The sequence below is a fragment of the Aricia agestis genome, chromosome 12 (genome assembly GCF_905147365.1).
Source record: "Aricia agestis chromosome 12, ilAriAges1.1, whole genome shotgun sequence".
NCBI classification, from domain to species: Eukaryota; Metazoa; Arthropoda; class Insecta; order Lepidoptera; family Lycaenidae; genus Aricia; species Aricia agestis.
The window spans coordinates 14,979,114-14,997,770 of record NC_056417.1 but is presented as its reverse complement, the minus strand read 5'-3'; the positions used below and the strand labels follow the sequence as shown (position 1 = coordinate 14,997,770).

Below are 18,657 nucleotides of genomic sequence, written 5' to 3'. Positions count from 1 at the left end.
TCTTACATCGCGCTAACGCTTGCCCAACATCTTTCTATAAGAGGTGGTATCATCATACATTCTAGTTCCGAATTTTTTTCTATTGTTATTTCTTTTTTACGTTATTTAATAAGTCAGTACTTTATATTATATACAGTGACATAACCTTAAACCTATTAATGATAAATAGTTTATGGGTAAAGTTGTGTAATTGGGGGGCTAAATAAGCTTTAAAATTTGGCATATAATATAAAGTTTAATTTAAAAAAATGAAATATTATGTGCATATTGCACAGCTGTTTTGATTTAAGGGGTACCAGGGTTTTTTTTTATAAAAGCTTTTGACACCAATTTTGTTGACATCGCGCGCTATAAACTGAAGTCCACGCGGACGAAGTCGCGGGCAACAGCTAGTAAAATATAATCCGACCAAACTCCGACATCTTGCACACGTCGCGTCGTTATATTCTTAAATCAGTCAAAGGTCGAATGAAACTTTTTGTTTACTGCTTCGATCACTAGTATATTCATAGTGATCGAAGGTTTACTGTTTATGCTGGTGCTGCCTCTGCTCTAATGCGAAAACTTTGCAGTGATATTATATATCCCATTAAAAAAATTGCGGCTACTTTGGAACTTGCACATCCAAAACAACCCCATTTTTTATTCAATTGGTCTGTTTGGCATTCAAAAGATTTGCTGTAGGACTATGTAGTATGTAGGTTGGTTCTGAAAATTCTCAACTTACCTTTTGATATATTGAAGACTTGGCAGAAGTTCTCGACTTGGAATGTTTAGCTTTTATTGCCTACAAGAAATAAAAAGCAAGATAGTCTTAAAATATAGAGTGATAGAAAATTAAAGGCAATATTTTTTTTCGTAAATGCAAGTAAAAAACTGAATTAATTAATGGGAAACCAAAATTTATTTTACTGGTCGGACCAATAATTTTACGGTCGGTTCTTGAAAATATCAATAGAAATTAAAATAAAAGCAGTTCACTTTTTTTTAAATGTTGTTGCTAATATTATCAATAATTAAAAAAAAAACTATAAAATCTTCAATGAATAAAATAATATCTTACCGATTCAGAGAACAGGCTGTAGTGTGACGCCGGAGGCTTCGCCCTCGGGCTCCGCGGAGTGGTGGGCTCCAGACGTATGGCCGGCCAGAACAGCTCGCCCTCCCCGCTGCACCTTCCCACTTCCACCACTTGATCCTCGGTGTTGGTGCGAATGACGGCTTCCAGTTTCAACTGAAAATATTGAGGTCGTCAGTGGCTTTGTGCGGATTTTTTTTGAAAACCCGTCCGTTTTGCTATAGGATACGTCTTCATATTATAAGAATACAACTACTATAAATTTTTGCTGAAAGATCTATGATCGATACATTATGTTATGATTACAAATGCGAAAAATCTTTTCCCATCTTTTTGGTAAAAGATGACCCCAGTTCCCGAACCGGTGGTAGACGCCATAGTTCAGACGTTCAGAAACAGTTTTGTAAAATAATTCACTGTGAATACAAATTATTTAATTTTGTTCTTGATGTGTATGTACTATCAGAGAAGTTGATTCCTATGCAAATCGGGGACCTAAGTAGTTTGGTTGCGTTACGTCAAACCCAGCTGACAGATCACAATTAACATTGAATTGACATATTCGACCAAATAACGTTGGTCTGTCAATTGCATAGGAATCAACTTCCTCGATGGTACATTATAAAGTTTATTATTGTCTATGTGATAACTCTTTAATCGCTTAACCGATTTCGATGGTTATTGAGGTATAATACTTTGAGTTGAACAGGATATATACTTACTGTAGTTTTTACAACGAAGGTGGTTCTTTCAAGTTACATATTTTATACACAAACGAAAGTAACCTGAATGTTGTTAAAATATTTAAAACTGTGGGCTTATAATATTAAAAGTTTCGAAGAAAGACCTCACTTAATAAGAGCCTTATTTGAGACCCTTCTTCAAAAACAAACTCCATGAATCCCAAGATTTGTTATTCAAAGACGAACATTTTTAAAAAGATGTCCGCGTCAGCATATAATATACTGCGGATGAGATCTCGCGAGATGAAATGCACATGGAATACGAAAGTACCCGGTTTCCCCTCTTATAACAACTCAACAGGATATGCATTACATTTCAAAGGAACAAATGGAATGTTTGGTAGATTTTTAGATCATATAACTTGGGAGCATAGACCATAGTTTACAGTAACGTCGATTTCTGTTATCTGTCTGTATGCATATTCTTTAAAGGATCTTAAACCAAACTAAAAATACTTGAATTACCAACTATACCAGTATTGTCTTTTTCTTATGATAACATTATAGGTTAATGAAATGTAATTTTATAATAGAGGTGGCCAGTGTAAAAAATGGAACAAACTCCACCCAACGCTCGCTATACGACTTGAACATCAAATTACGCAATTCGTGTTCCAAATATGAAACAGATTACCCAAAAACCGCAACCAGCTATTGACTAAGCGAGTATAATTTGTGTTAGCAATAGAATTCAATAACGTGAACATAATTAGTCCGAGTTTTGGCCGAAATTATTGACAGCACCAATTCCAATTGTTGACACTGACAACAATATTGACAGAGTACTCGGTTAATCACGTAATATTATTAATTATTGATGGCAACACCACAATCAGAACTGATTAATCAAGCGGCAAGGGTGGGTGCACATCGGATGAACTGAAACGCAGAAACGTGTGCGTTTTAAAAATAAAGAAGTTATTAGCCAATTAAAAACATAAGCGTACCTCGGAGCCCCATTACAGTTTTGTCAAGATGCAGCGAAGCTTCAAATAGTCTTTTCAAAGTTACTAATTGCGTGTAGCACTCTTAGAATGGCTACCATAAAAAGGGTGTCTTTAATTTAATTTACACAGAGAGAGAGAGAGAGAGAGAAAAGATCTAACATTTTGTGCCTAAAATCTTTTAGTGTTCTTTTTTGGTATGCTTAGCTCGCTAATCTTGATAAAGGGGATCAAATCGCATTTTTCTTTAATTTAATGTGCCATTCCAAGGCGCTGATTTCTTTTATAGTATGTCACACTGAACCAACATCAGAAAACCGAAACGCTGGTAATTCAGGATTATAGCCCCAGCCTTAGGCAAAGTATGCACTAGCAATACGCGCGTTTCTAAGGCTAATGTGTACCAGGTATAACCTGTCGTTGATTACAGCTACAAATTGCTATCCAGTTAAATTGCAGATCAAACGAGTGATTATTGCTAATCTCATTTGCCGAATCTAGAACACTAATGCAGCTAAAATACTGGCACGTTATTACCGCTAAATATACTACGGTAGATCTTTGGGGATTTCATTTTGAATGGAGCATTAGTGGATTTCAATCAATTAAGATGCTTATAGCTGATAAGTTACATAAAGAAGCGGGTTCTAAACCTAATATTCTTTTCTACGCTAAGCCTTATATAAAATTCTCGTGTCACAATGTTAGTCCGCGTACTCCTCCGAAACGGCTTTACAGATTTTAACCAAATTTTATATGCATATTCAGTGGGTCTGAGAACCGGCTACTGGGTACATATTATATTGAGTACCTGGATGACCGAGCTTTGCTCGGTATAGCAAACACTCATTGACTTCGTGTTACTTCCTAATGTATAATCGTAATGATTCCTAGCTAGATTTATTTATCGCCCCCGAAACCCCCTATATACTAAATTTCATGAAAATCGTTGGAGCCGATTCCGAGATTCCAATTATGTATATATATATATAATTGGAATCTCGGATATATATATATATATATATATATATATATATATATATATATATATATATATATATATATATATATATATATATATATATATATATATATATATATATATATATATATATATAAAAATTTTTTAAACGAGTAATTCTTGTATATATAGATATATACAAGAATTACTCGTTTAAAGATATAAGATAAGTGCATTTGTTGAATAAATAATAGTAAATTATTACAACACGAGTCTGACGGCGACCATTGTTTTTGCGACGGGATAGCGATGGACGTTACCATGGTGACATACTTATATACTTCAATAAAATAATATGGGCGAAATACTTGATTTATATTATGGCAAAGCAACGTTTGCCGGGACAGCTAGTTTTTCCATTAATTAAATATAATATTGACTTCTGATGCATCAGAGAGCAAAACCTACTAGATGTTGACTAGACCTTTACAAAATACACATTCAAAACAATTTACAATTCGAACGAATAACATAAATGCGAAAGTGTATCAGTCTGTTGACCTTGATCATGTACTCATTCAAGTTTTAACCACAGAACCGATTTTGATGATTAAAAAATAAATATACTCCTAGCCCTTGTAAAGGACAGTAACAGTTTTAACCCAGAGTATTAAACAGTAATTCTTCTGCGATGAATGAATTTCAGTGCAACAAAATTGCGGCCATTATGAAATAAAAATAATATTGCTTTTGTTTTTGCCACTAAAGCTTCAAGGCTTATAATAGCTCATTAGGTTACATTGTAGGTTATTGTGGCTTTAGCGACCATTACGTTGCGCCGTAACTTTTACTGTCTGGACATTGTAAGTTTACGAGGACAGTTGAAATAACATTGATTCCTACAATTTATGACCCAAAAACTAGCATTCTGGCTCGAAAGGCTAACGCATAAAAGGGATATTTGTCTACATGGCTGTAGAACGTGACAGAAAGGTTTTTTTCCAACTAATGTTATGCATTGAGATAATTCTTTTATAAAGCAATACAACACCAATTTTTCCCATTTTTATGCTTGTCCTAATAATTGGGGTTGCCAATAAATTGTACTAGTTAACAAGACCCATTAGTAGACAGACACCGATATAATAATATTCTTATAACATCGCTAATAGAATTTTGCGTTTGGAACATACCTTATTGGAACCCTTTAAGCACTTACCTCAGGAAAAGATGGTGCAACTCTCAAGCTCAATATCTCCGGTTTATTCACCGAAACTTGAAGCCCGCACAGTATGTTCCGTCGGTTGGGCAGATACATTTCGTAACTGCGACTCTTAGTCGCCGAAAGCAGCGGCAGCTCTCGGCATCTGTCGCCGTTGTCACAGATGTGGAAAGTATCAGCCATGTTGGTGAGGACGGTCAGTTGCCAGAGCACTTCGGTTGGTTTCTCCATCGGTTGCGGTTCCCTTAGACGTGCGTAACCAACAACTGTGTACCTGTGAGATGAAATGATCCTTTTAAATTGAAAAATCTTGATTCGAATGGATGGAAAGGCTATTTCGTAAAAATGATCCGATAGGTAGGCTAGGGCCAATATTAAAGCGACTATAGATAAAAGCAGTAGATTCCCTCTTCTTTCTTTATTTTAATTGTAAAGAACCATATTCAGTAAAAACTTATATACCCTTTTATATTTCGATCAAATTCATAAGTCCTATGCGAGGAGTAGGCCAGTTTCTTCTCAACTCCTGTATCATTATCGTACACCAGCAGGTTGTTTACATAAGGGCTCTTGATATCGAAGTGGACTTTGACAGGACCATGGCAGTGAAAGGTGGATTGGAAGAACGGTATCCAGAGACACTGGGCGGTAACCATGACCTTCCCAGGGTAGACCTTCAGGTTCTTGTCACATGTTAGCGCCGATGATACCGAGTAAGCGGATCTCGCTTCAGGAAATTTGACAAAGAACTCATTCATCAGCTCTGATAAAACTTTTGTATTTGCAAAAGCTGTATCCATGATCTGGAAAAATGGACACAATAAAGTCATAAAATAAAGGTTCATTCCCACTCAAAGTTGTTGGTGCAAAAAGCCTAACACCCATTGAGAAGCTTTTGTTTTAGTCTGGATATTATAAAATCCATCATGACTAAAAATAGTTTTATCTTACTCTGGATGGATTTCCAGATCTAATCTATCCAGGATTAGATCTGGATAGCGTTTATTATATCTAATTTATACAAACTTACACATTTTAATGTATCAGAAGTGGTTTCAACTTGCTGTTTCAAATACTTCCTAGTCCAAGCGCCTTTCCAATGTGCTTGTATGACTGTCGCTGCCTTATTCCGTGCCAGCTCCTCAGCTATCTTTATACTTTCATCTCCTATGACGTACGTTATCGGACACGCATTAACTCTATCTGGCGCATTGTAATACCCAGTGGTGTTACCTACATGGGGCTAAAAAATTAAAAATCATTACTGTTACCACCGTCATGATCATAGTTAGACATAGGTTACACGCTCAGTCTGGCATCAATTCAGTCCATCAGTGATCAGACCATAAAGCTAATATACCTAGCGGAATAGAGAAACAAAGGCCTGAGCAAGAGAGATGTCACTGTCAGAAACACTGCGTGGTAAAAAGAGACGTGTGATACATAACAGCAGCACTCTTTTTTTGAGGTTCAGTCGGCACGTGCCGCACGTTGACAATTTCATAGAAATCATGTTCAATCATGCTTGTGTAAGTGTATACGTACATATATTTTTACACACAGATGAAACCAATTTCGGTTTCGTTTGACAGCTCGAGATTGTTGCTCTATTCCGCTAGGTATATTAACTTTATGGATCAGACCCATCAGTCGGATCCAGATACCAGATCGACGGCAGAATGATTGTGTAACCGTTTGATTAACGGACTCATCACCATTCTGGAGTCAATCTCAGACTGATGGACTGAACTGATCCAAACTGACCCTGTAACCGTACTCTTACATTCACAGTCACAGTCATAATCACGGTCACGGTCACGCTCATGGTAACGGTCACATTTACAGTCACGGTCACCGACAATAACTCACCATGTGTATATCCATGCACTCCTTGTTGACGCAGCAACAATAATTCGTTTCTTCGATTGTCTCCTCTGGTTCACTCCTTGGTCGCTTAGGAGGGAGACCAAAGTTGGGATCACACAACACTCTCCTCAATATTTGACAGGCGCTCCTGTACTCTGGATCTGCGAGTTTCCTCATGAGCAAAGAGTGCAGCGCTTGGTTGAACATCCAATGAATGTGTATCCTCTTAAAACCTACTTTTTCTTCATTCCACTCCAAATCTGGTTGGTAGGATCTAATAAAAAGTTAGTTGATAGAGGTGACAGGCTAACATTTATTAAATTATATTACTAGATGACCCGGTGAACATCGCATCTCCTACCTCCTAAATACTCCTAATAAAAACCGCTTTTGATTCGCTTCTCTGGACTATCAGAAATATTTTTAGATTAAAATTTAGCCACATTGGTCCAGCCAGGCATTCTCGAGTTATTTAAATAGATAGATTTTTAATAGAAAGTAAAAATCTACAATCATAAATCTATAGAGATGTTAAAAAAATACTATCCCAAAATTAATATGAACATTCCAAATTAAAATACATTAAAATATAGTCTATAGTTAGGTAAAGTATAATATAATCCAGCTCATATACTTTTATTAACCGATATTATGACCACCATATCACTTGGTAAACGGTCGAAATATGCGGTAAAGTGAGAACCGATAGCTTATTGCAAAACTTTGTCTCATAGCCACCAACACGTTGACATGACGTAATAACTACTTTTCTTTTATTACACTGTTGATCTTGCCTAAAATATATTAATATGCTTGATGTCCGATTTCTGAGGATTTTGTCAGGAGTTTATGTATTCAACAGCGTTGTTGATTGGTTAATATTTTGACGATAAATAATAAATACATAAAGTGTAGCAAAATTAGGGAATTAGGGAAATGTTAGCATATAACAAATTTAGACAAATTATTTCAGTTTTGAGATTTATAGCATCAAATGGACTCTTAATATTATTACGGTATTTCGGAAAATTGACGCGATTTTACTTACAATCGCACCCACTACTATTTAAACTATTTAATATTACATGAATGTATTGTACTTTTTTACTTTTAATATTACATGTTGTATATACTTGAATTGTTGAATATTACATGAATGTATTGTACTTTTTTACTTTTAATATTACATGTTGTATATACTTGAGTAGTAGTTATTATTTTCTATTTCAAGTTTTGGTAGTTTACTTCTCCTTCTCAAAAATACTCACTTATAAAAGTCCCTTTCCCGTCCCAATCACATCCACCATGGATCTGCTGCTTCGTGTAAAAGATGAGAAGCTTTCTCCAATGTTGTTCAAATATCTGGAAGCCCATGGACATTCAGCAGCCGCTGCAGCCAATACCACATCGCGACTTCCTACCACAAGAGCCGATTTGCTGATGACCATCGCGTGATAATGTAATGGAGCGTGGATCCATAATCTATAACAGTATATTGAATAAGTTTACAAAACTTACATGTTGATTCAGTGGTCATGTTACACATATTATTAATATACATGTTACCTTACGGCCATTCCCACTATTTGATCTATCTCTGGTTTTGCCCTACTAATTATTGTGAGCTATTCCTATCTATAGAGATAGAAATAGCTCACAATTGACATAAAATATATGTCTCTAATGTCTAATGTGAGCTATTCCTATCTCTAGTAGGGCAAAACCAGAGATAGATCAAATATTGGGAACGGCCGTTAGTGGTCTAAAGTTTACTCAAAATCTGTGTCAATTTTTAATCACAATCAATCCAGTAGTCTTAAAATATTTTCTATACATTTTTTATTGAAAAAGTATCTTACCTTAAAAGTAAAAATATTTGGTAACTCTTTTAAAAAAAGTAAAAAAGTCATCAACAATAAAGTTATGAGACTGATAATTCTGATAAAAATTTATTCACTATTTTCTGTCAATCTTAATAATTTATCTTTCTCTCTGTCAATTAATATAAAATCCAATTTCTCGCTATCTACTGAATAAATGAGATCAGCCTTTTTATCTGGGCATTGAAAAATCACTTCTTAGCTCTATTGAACGAGCCAATGCACGGAACAATTGAATGCCAAGAATGAATTAAAAAAAGCTAGACCTAAATTTAATAAAGACTAGATAATATGTTATAGACTGAGCATGGGCGTACCCAGGATTAATCTGACTGAAAAATATTTTGTTTACAACACTTCATTTTGCGCAGAGTAGGTAACACGTTTTTAATTCCCACTTGCCAGGAAAATTGACGTTCATTTTATCTTCCAGGGGCGGGAGCCCCTACCTGGACACGCCCATGAGACTGAGATTTAATCATTAATAAAAACGAAATAATAAAAGACAGACAGCTGTATAAAATCTATCTGTTACCTCGACTTCAAGTTTAAACCGTAAAATATTTTTTATCAGAACTTTAGAGATACTTAAAGACTCGGGAGAAAACGTGCGGTAGTTTTTGTCTTGAAAAAATTACAATTTAAGATTTCTCATTAAACAAATTTCCAGTAACACCTAGTTATTTACAAATAAGTATGACTAGCAATTTGACCGAGCTTTGCTCGGTATTTGATCAAATACGAATAAAATGACATTTTCTAAAAATGATTCCTAGAAAAGAATAAAATCCAGAAAGCACTTACCTACAAAAATGTCTTCCAGGCTTCAGCTTTATTTCTGTGGAACCGTATCCAATTGTCCCTATTTTTCCTATCACATCTGGCGGGTCCAAATCTACAAACCATTTGAACTTCTCCACCAACAGATAAGATGGTTCTATTTCACAATGTGAGTATTCTTCTGAATTGACGAATACTGTCGGATTTAAAGTTTCCAAGGATATTCTCAGTATAATCTCTTCTTCACTATCAACTTGCAGGTAAATTGGTGATGCTTTCGGTGCTACTATATGTGTTGTTTTAGCTTGTCCAATACTTATGATTATTGGTTTTATTAAATTGTCGCTTACTATCGATGCGAAGTAATACATGGACGGAAAGTATAGGATGTCTATATATTTGATCATCGGCTGAATCTACAACATAAAATTATTATTTAAATAAAATGATTCAGTAAACTTTTCTTTCAGATAAATTAATAACTCGATTGCCCCAATCTGGGTTTAATTGTGGATCAAATATTATAATAATATCATCGTTCTATGTTCTCTCCCTTTATTACCCTGGGATGGCCTTTAAAGCCTTGGTGCACTATATATGTTTTAAATCGTAATTTTCCATCTTTTTAGTAAAAGATGGCCCCGTGCGAGTTTCTTACGCCGGTTCTTCTCACCGCCGGGTTAGTTCCCGAACCGGTGGTAGGCACCTTAGTATCGACGTTCGGAAATGTTTTTGTAAAAAAATTACTCTGAATAAAAAATATTTTGATTTGATTTGATTTTGGCAAGATTACTAATAATCCAGACTGTCGCTTTACACTACTCACCACGTCAAAAATACACCACTCTGTCTCCTCAGCCACTTTGTCTACGGCCTTCGACGAGGACTTCCTCAGGTTCCTCATGGATCTGATTGACCTCAACGACTTGACTGACCTCAGTGACTTCGAGTTCTTTCTTTTCTCCGGTTTCTTTTTTAACAGTTTTTTTGGTTCTACCTGCTTTAAAATTAATTATTATTTCTGCAAACTTCATAGCCATAAAATGTTCAAAAATGATATCTTTCTACTAAAGAAAGCTAATAATATTATAAATTACGTAATCATTTTTTCAGGATAAAAGTTTCAAAATAAGTTTTGAGTTTACGCAACCCATTAATATAATATCGTGAACAAACAACCAAAACTCTCCTTTTTCATAATGTAAAATTGTTGAACAAGTACCTTTAAACTGACGGAATACAATGGGCACTGTCCAAAAAAAAAATCACATGTACTTTTTTTTTTTTTTCGTTAAAATAGGGTATTTTAAGAATATAAATTAAATAATTTTGAAATTCATTGACTAGTTTTTTCTCAATAATTTTTTAAAGTTTCGCTCTGACGTCATCATCGGCCGCCAATTGACCTCTGCATATGTTTTAAATTTCCTTTCAATCTTATTTATAATGGCTGGTTCGTCAAATGCAAGTTCTCATTATGTGAAAGCTGATACGAGAAGCTTACCAAAAGTTCGAAACGTAATGTTGGTCGAATTTATTGCTAATTTAACGCCATTGAAGGTCAAACAAAGGTTAAACGTATTTATTCAAAAATATAAGTAACTAATAGGTATTTTTTTCGTTTATATACAGAAAAACGATCACTGACCTTATTCCTCAAAATGTTTTTGTAATGAGCAAAATAAAAAAAAAATGGACAATCCCTAAATGCTTAAAATTTGTAATTTCCACAAAATGAAGGGGAATATTCAAAGTTGGTAAAGTATCGACGGGGTCAAAGTCAAAGTATAATAAGATAACGATCGCTTCCATTCCCTTTGACACAGTGGAATTTCGGCTAGTGATTGATGGGTTTTTCTAAAACATTTTTGATGTTATTCGAATGCAAAATGAAACGGCTGATCATGTCAATCGATTTTGATAAAGGTCAATTTTTAGCGAGTTTATTTTTAATTTATCATGATAAACTTTAAGTATGGGAACTTATCAATGATTGAACTTAATATTAAACTTACAAATTACAACATCATTTTGCGACTTCTTGTTTGTTAATTACTATCGAAATAGAATGGTCTATGAAAATAGTGGTAGAATTGATTAGAAATATTGTGTGTTGGTAATTTTTCTCATGTTCAGTAAAAAAATTTGATTTTCGAAATGTTCTCTGCATAAGAAGAGAAAATAAGTAATAATTATCATAATGTTAATTAATAATATAAATTAATATAAATTATAAATTAATATTTATAACAATTTATAATCTATAAGTATATATATATATATATAAAAATGGATTTTCAATTGTGTTAGTAACGCTAAAACTCGAAAACAACTGAACCGATTGGGCTAATTTTAGTCTTAAAATATTCGTAGAAGTCCAGGGAAGGTTTTAAAGTGTTCACTGGGACAACTAGTAATACGAGTATTTATAGAATACCTTTTTTCCTTTACCAGCGTTTGCTTGTTCTTCTCTAAACTCTGGATTTATCTAGAAAATTCATTATGATTATGAATACAATAATTACAATGAATAAGGTATAAGCCTGGCTCGACCACAATATTATTGAAAATATCTTGTTAAAAATATATGTTATGCACGTACTTTGAGTAAGGAAAAAATCCTGTTAGAGCAATGGAATACTTACCGAGGGGGTGCTTCTCAAGCCCAGCAGATGCGGGGCCGCAGACAGCTGCAGCAGCCCCTCCACCTTGAGATACCTGGTGCGGGGGCACGCGTACTCCTCGTACAGTCCGTGCGCGCGCGCCCAGTGGATCCAGCGGTATGTCTTCCATTTTGGTATCTCTATGGACATGATAAAGACAGGTATAGTTGTGTGGGGTAATTGTGCGCTCAAACGATTTCTATGAAGGATAGGTGTTTTTGAAGGTCCAGGAGATCTATTGAAATGAACTGAATACTTTCCGTTTTTAAGTAAAATGTGAATAGCAGGCGGCAGGCAGGTGTTAGGTGATCAATCTGCTTCCTCTTCTCTTCTTCTTTATAATTATTATAGTTAAAAGTTAGAAGCTATAACTCGGCTATGCAAAATTACAACCTGTATAGTTAAAAGCTTTTACAACCCTTGCGAATACAATATTGCCGCATCATCGTACAAACATAAAACACGAGACCCTTCTTTTGAATCTTCGTAGGGTGAAATACGTACTCGGCTCCGGCTTAGGTCTCTTCAGCGGTAGATCCCTGATCATCGTCACCAGCAGATCCATCTCCTCGCCCGGGGTGATGCCGGGCAAGTAGTATGGCGCGTACTGCCTGCTGTCTTTGACTGTTATTGACGTCATGGGATAGCGCTGTATGATGAAAGAAAGTCAGTAATATTATCAGAGAAATTGGTTTACCTATTGCCTAATTGCGTACCTACGCTATTTGGTCGAAGTATGAATCCAGTCAACAGTTCATCATGACTACTATTGACTTATCAAAGCTTGATCAAATAACCTATCAAGTTTTGGTATACCTGAGCTTTACCAAGTACTTACATAATATATATAAGGGTTTTATGCCCGTTTTCACAAACTGCCCTTACCGCTAAGTATCCCCTAGATAGCGACCTTTCAAGGTCATATTGTATTTCTTAACACAGGCACATTTTGAAAACCCTTATGTTTTGCTAATATTCTTAGGGTCTAAGGACGTACCTATGTGACACGTAAATAATAATTTAATCTCAAAAGATAACACACACTTAAATCGCTGCTAGGATGCGGTTGGTGAAAACGGGCATTAAAGGTGTGAATTTATGTATTCTTTGTGATAATAATAATATAATAATATCTATGGACGTTTCACACCACGTCAGCCTGGCTTCGTGGTAAGTACCCGAAGGACTTGTGTTACAGGTACCAGACAACGGAAATAAATTTAATACTTTTATTCTATACATATATTTAAGATTTTTATTATATGATACATATATTTAATACACATCCATGACCCAGGAACTATGAAAACTTTTTGTTCCGATGGCGGGATTCGAACCCGCGACCCCCGGCTTGAGCTACCAACGCGCTCACCACTGAGCCACATAGGTCATCTCTGTGATTTACCAGTGAGAAATGATAAGTCCTAAGTTATTTATACCCATAAATTCTAGGACTTACCGTAGTTCGAGCTTTAAGAGTGGCAGATAGATTCCCAATGATATTTTCTCTGCTCATGTGTTTTTTCTTTATCTTCTGGGAATTGGCACTATGGACACCGTCCCAATAGAAAGTAGGCACTTCAGTAGACAGTAATTTCCAAGTATCTTCAGAACCTAAATCATTATAGAGTTTAAGATAAATTGAGCATTTTTTAATATCCAAAGTAGGTAAAAATTAAAAATACAAAAGTTTTTCACGCCCACACCCCTGAGCCGATTTGAAGTTTGTCATGGAGATAATTTAAGTTCGGAAAGGACATAGACATTTTTATTCCGGCAAAATGCAGCTACGGCCCGCGCGATAACGATTTGGCGCAACGGAGTTGCAGACTTCATCTAATAGTCTCGAGTCCATATTATGGCTTGTTTTATGATGCCAAATTGTTGGTCTTCGAAGCGAAACAAAGTGTACGTTTCAATTTACTCTACGGCTTTTTATGAAACTAACACACAATAGGGATGATGACAAGGTCAAAGATTAGCGAATTTTGTTAATAAAGTAAAGAAATCACGGTAAAAAATTAATGTTCCCAAAATTTCAGCTTGATAGCATTTGTATTTTTTTTAGCAAAGTTGGATATTTAAGTAATTTTTTTTTCAATCAAATTTCTTAATATTTGTATACCATTCGATAACTTATGCAATTAAAAGCAACTTTCGTTATGGAACAACTTTCATAAACGCAATATTTAATATACCTATCCAACAAAGTTCTCTCCCGATGCGTATAAACTACGAAAGAGTGACGTCATACTTTCGTAGCACTTTGTATGGAGCGCTTCGAGCAGGTCTATTTTATGAGATGTTTGAATTGTCATATCTTGGTGAATTTTTAAGCTATTAGAGTCTTTCAGCGATGTTTCTATTTTTTAAGGGTCTTTCAATTACCAATAAGAAAAAAATAGTCATCATGCCTATTCGCGCGTAAAAAGATACTTTTAAAAAGGTTCTCGCTGATTTGAGACATAACATTCTTATGTTTAAACGGACTATCGAAACATAAAATATTTGTTTGTGTGGATTTCATGTCTATTGTATAGCAACAGCCTGTAACTTACTGTCAATCTCATAAGTGATCCTCAGTCCTCCAGTAAGACAGTGTAGTATGTCAAAATCTGGCACTTCATCCTCACAGCTATCAGGCTGGTAATCCAGATTCATGTCAGGCGCTGCCACCTTCAAAAGAGCCTGAAAAAATAAAATAGCATGTTAAAAAATCAGTGCCTGTTTAAATGAATTAGCAATTACTGTTTTGCGTAACAACACATAAAACTGGCGTAAATATAATGAGATCTCTACGAATCTACTTCTAGAAGCAGTTTAGAGCTTCCCGACAGCACTTACGGACATTTAATAATTAGCTAGTTATTTGAATTAAAATAAGGGAATAACTGAAAATGTGTAGAATTTGTATTCAAATTTCAACAAACCATGATACTTATGTTAATAGTAAATCTCCCTGAGTGCAGCCTAGACTATAATATAAATAATTTATTGTTATTATTATATAAATACTTTATTGTTTTCTAAAATATGAAGGTGAAGCTAATCCAATACAATAATTAAATTTCAATATATATTTATTGTGTATTTCACTTCAAAATGAAATCAGAATTTGTTATTCAAAAATAATTACCATAAAACAAATATTTTTCCATTTACAACACACATCAAAATTCATGCAGTCATATATTGAATGCACTCGAAACATAATTGTGTTTGTTATTTAAATATTGATTTCATAACAAATAATGTCTCGTAAAGGTGTCTGTTCACGGTACGAATTTTTATTCGGATACGAAGTTTCAATTATATTAATAAACCGGAAATTGATAACAACTTCATTCTCGCAGAAAATCGTTCAATAAACTTGAGAGGTGTCAAGGGACACCCGAATAGAACGAAGTTATGTCTTATGTTCAAAAAACCTGTATACATAATACATAATATACACTCAAAAAATTATTAAAAAAACACCATCTATTGACGCCCAGGAATACTAACAACGCGTCGCTGTTTATTCTAAAAAAAACGCCATCTAGTTGACGCACAGGAAAACTTACTAACAACGCCCTCTGCTCCTACCATGCAGGTACTAATAAAAAGTGTCGAGGTCAAATGGTGGTCAAAATATATCGTTCTGTCTAGCCCCCTTTAACCCGAACGCGCGATAAGGAACTCCGTTCCAACTACATCCATAGCACTTTTCATCCAAATGAATTCAGCAGTTTAAGCGTGAATTCGTAACAGAAGTGCAGCGAAGTAATATAAGTACATTATTCTATCGCTACATTAAAATGTCTACTTACATAATATTCTATTAATAGGTTCCTAGAATATTTTTTTTATTACTATCAAGCAAATTTTTCGTGATTAGCTTCATTTTGATAAGCCGAACAACAATTTCCTCAGCGAAAATTCTGTATTTAGATTTGATGTGCCTAAAATATGGATTGTTCTATTTGTAGGACAATGTTACTCTTAAATTGTTTATATCTATATTAACCTATCATTATACTTAAAAAATCTGCTGGTTAGGGTTTAATCAATCTTAAAACAATATCATTCAATGTTGATCATTATTCTACAGGGTGTAACAAAACTAAGTGATACCTAATACTTTACGGTGTGTATAAATGTTCCTTTTTGAAGTTCACTGTGAAAGAAGCAGCGCTGAAGGACCAATTTTTTTTCACTTTTGTATGGGCAAGCGCCCCAGCGTCATTAGTTTTCCCATACAAAAGTGAAAAAAATGTTTGTCTTTCAGCGTTGCTTCTTTCACCGTCAACTCTCTATAAGGAACACGTACACACCCTAAAGTATTATCATTTAGTTTTGTTACACCCTGTAAATCGATTAATGTTATCATGCGCAAAACGCGTACTAATCACAAAGCAATCACACTGTTCTGTCAATACGGGGATATCTATATTAAATCTGGCACATAAATCAACATTGGTAGTCAAATCGTCTAAGCGACAGCTATTTAGCCCGGCGCTAATACACGCCAATATTACCCTGTTCGATGATATACGATCGCTTTAAACAGCCGTAATTTATGAAGTTTGTGGATTATACATTCAATTTCAGGACCCTTATTCTGCTATTACAATACAGATGCGGGATGTAATAACACTACGAAATGGCCCAAATGTCAACCACGTTCTGATCTGACTAAAATGAAAAAAAAAACTGCTTTGTTGGAAGACTTTCCTTTGAGGTGCCCAACTCAATCATATTCCCACAAATGAAATGCTCGGAGATTATAATAATTTATAATAATAATAATTTATTTCAGATTATTCATCCGTAGGTGTTAGTAACAATTTATTCTCAACCTATTGTTAGTAAAATATTATAAATCGATTGTTTCTATTACATATCGAAAATACGGTTTTCTGATAGAACTATAAATGGTGACTATTTTCCGCAAGAAACAAACGTGTGAATTGCTCACGGAATTTAGACTTGGAATCTTTAAGACAGTATCATTTTCTTTCATTTAAATGTATTAGGATTTTGGAGGGAAGTGATACGAAGTTCAACGGGTCATCTAGTTAAGTCGATCAATTGTAAAAATACTAAATTTCGACTGCCTCATTATCATAATATATAAATAGACGTTCAATCAAACTGAACTAGCCTGAACCCTTTGACTGAACAACGCCATTCAATCTCACGGCTAGCTTTTTAATTGAATATTTCAGTCGTTCGAAACGTTCAACACTACAGCTAATTCAAAGCAGCCGTTTGATTTAATTAGTTCAGCGCTCACCACCACGGCGCTAGGTGCGTTTTGTTTACAATATGGCGCCAACTGGCCGGTGTTTTGTGATTGTATTAAAAAATTATGGGGGCACATACGAGTGAATCAAAATTTTACCAAATATTCTAGAAGAAATTACGGGATTATGAAATGCATCACCAAGGTATATAGGTAGGCGTCGCTGTTTTTTTTAAAAAAAACGCTATCTAGTTGACACACAGGAATAAGTATTCCTGTGTGTCAACTAGATAGCGTTTTTACTTACTAATAACGCCTTCTGCCCCTAATATGCAGGTACTAATTAAAAAATTGTCGAGGTCAAATCAAGGTCACATATCGTTCTGTCTAGCCTTCAGATTTACGCCGAACGCCCGATAAGGAACTCCGTTCCAAAAATTACACACACTACAATGTGCACAGTACCATCTTTTTGAATAACAAGCCTAAGTGTACATACGAATTATACTCTTCTGTTTAATATGGTTGAAGTCTGTTTTATTATATCTGAAATAGTCAATACATTAAACGGGTAGCCAAAAGAAGAAGATAATTAAATTTAAGGTCAAATTTCGACCATTGGGCGATCTCTAGTATTATATAATATCTTAGGACGACTAATTGCAAAAAGTCGTCGTCGAACAGCTGTCTTTATTTGCGGTTGAGAAAGTATAGCCCGCTGCCCGGGGGAGGTGTTACGGCATGCGAGTCTTGTGCAAGGGCTTATTGACTAGCCCTTTGTCCTATTGCTGGTAGATAGAATGTCCTATTGCTAAAATGGAGACAAATGCTGATTGGAAGACCTTTTCTTTTAATGCTAAAGTCTTCGTGACATGGGAGTTAAAACGCACTTAGGCTTACTTGTGCAAATCTGCGTTTGCCTATATTTTGTTTAGATTCATGCCCTCACTGTTATTATATTATGTAAAGAAGTATACGTGGGAGAGCCATGCTTCGGCACGAATGGGCCGGCTCGACCGGAGAAATACCACGTTGTCACAGAAAACCGGCGTGAAACAGCGCTTGCGCTGTGTTTCGCCGAGTGAGTGAGTTTACCGGAGGCACAATCCTCTATCCTATTCCCTTCCCTTCCCTTTCCTACCCTCCCCTATTACCCTATTCCCTCTTAAAAGGCCGGCAACGCACTTGCAGCTCTTCTGATGCTGCGAGTGTCCATGGGCGACGGAAGTTGCTTTCCATCAGGTGACCCGTTTGCTCGTTCTTTTATGAAATAAGGGGGCACCCATATTTCATAAA

General features: G+C 35.2%; 1 protein-coding gene across 1 annotated transcript in view; it reads right to left on the bottom strand.

Moving 5' to 3' along the window:
- LOC121732740 overlaps positions 1-18,657 on the bottom strand; it is a 44,094-nt gene that overhangs the window by 13,203 nt on the left and 12,234 nt on the right. The window contains 15 exon segments of the mRNA XM_042122694.1: positions 728-787; positions 1,064-1,234; positions 4,946-5,222; positions 5,411-5,751; positions 5,979-6,191; positions 6,818-7,088; positions 8,083-8,105; positions 8,107-8,296; positions 9,499-9,890; positions 10,301-10,471; positions 11,912-11,962; positions 12,120-12,277; positions 12,642-12,786; positions 13,597-13,751; positions 14,696-14,825. Of these exon segments, the coding sequence (XP_041978628.1) occupies positions 728-787; positions 1,064-1,234; positions 4,946-5,222; positions 5,411-5,751; positions 5,979-6,191; positions 6,818-7,088; positions 8,083-8,105; positions 8,107-8,296; positions 9,499-9,890; positions 10,301-10,471; positions 11,912-11,962; positions 12,120-12,277; positions 12,642-12,786; positions 13,597-13,751; positions 14,696-14,825 (2,748 nt within the window).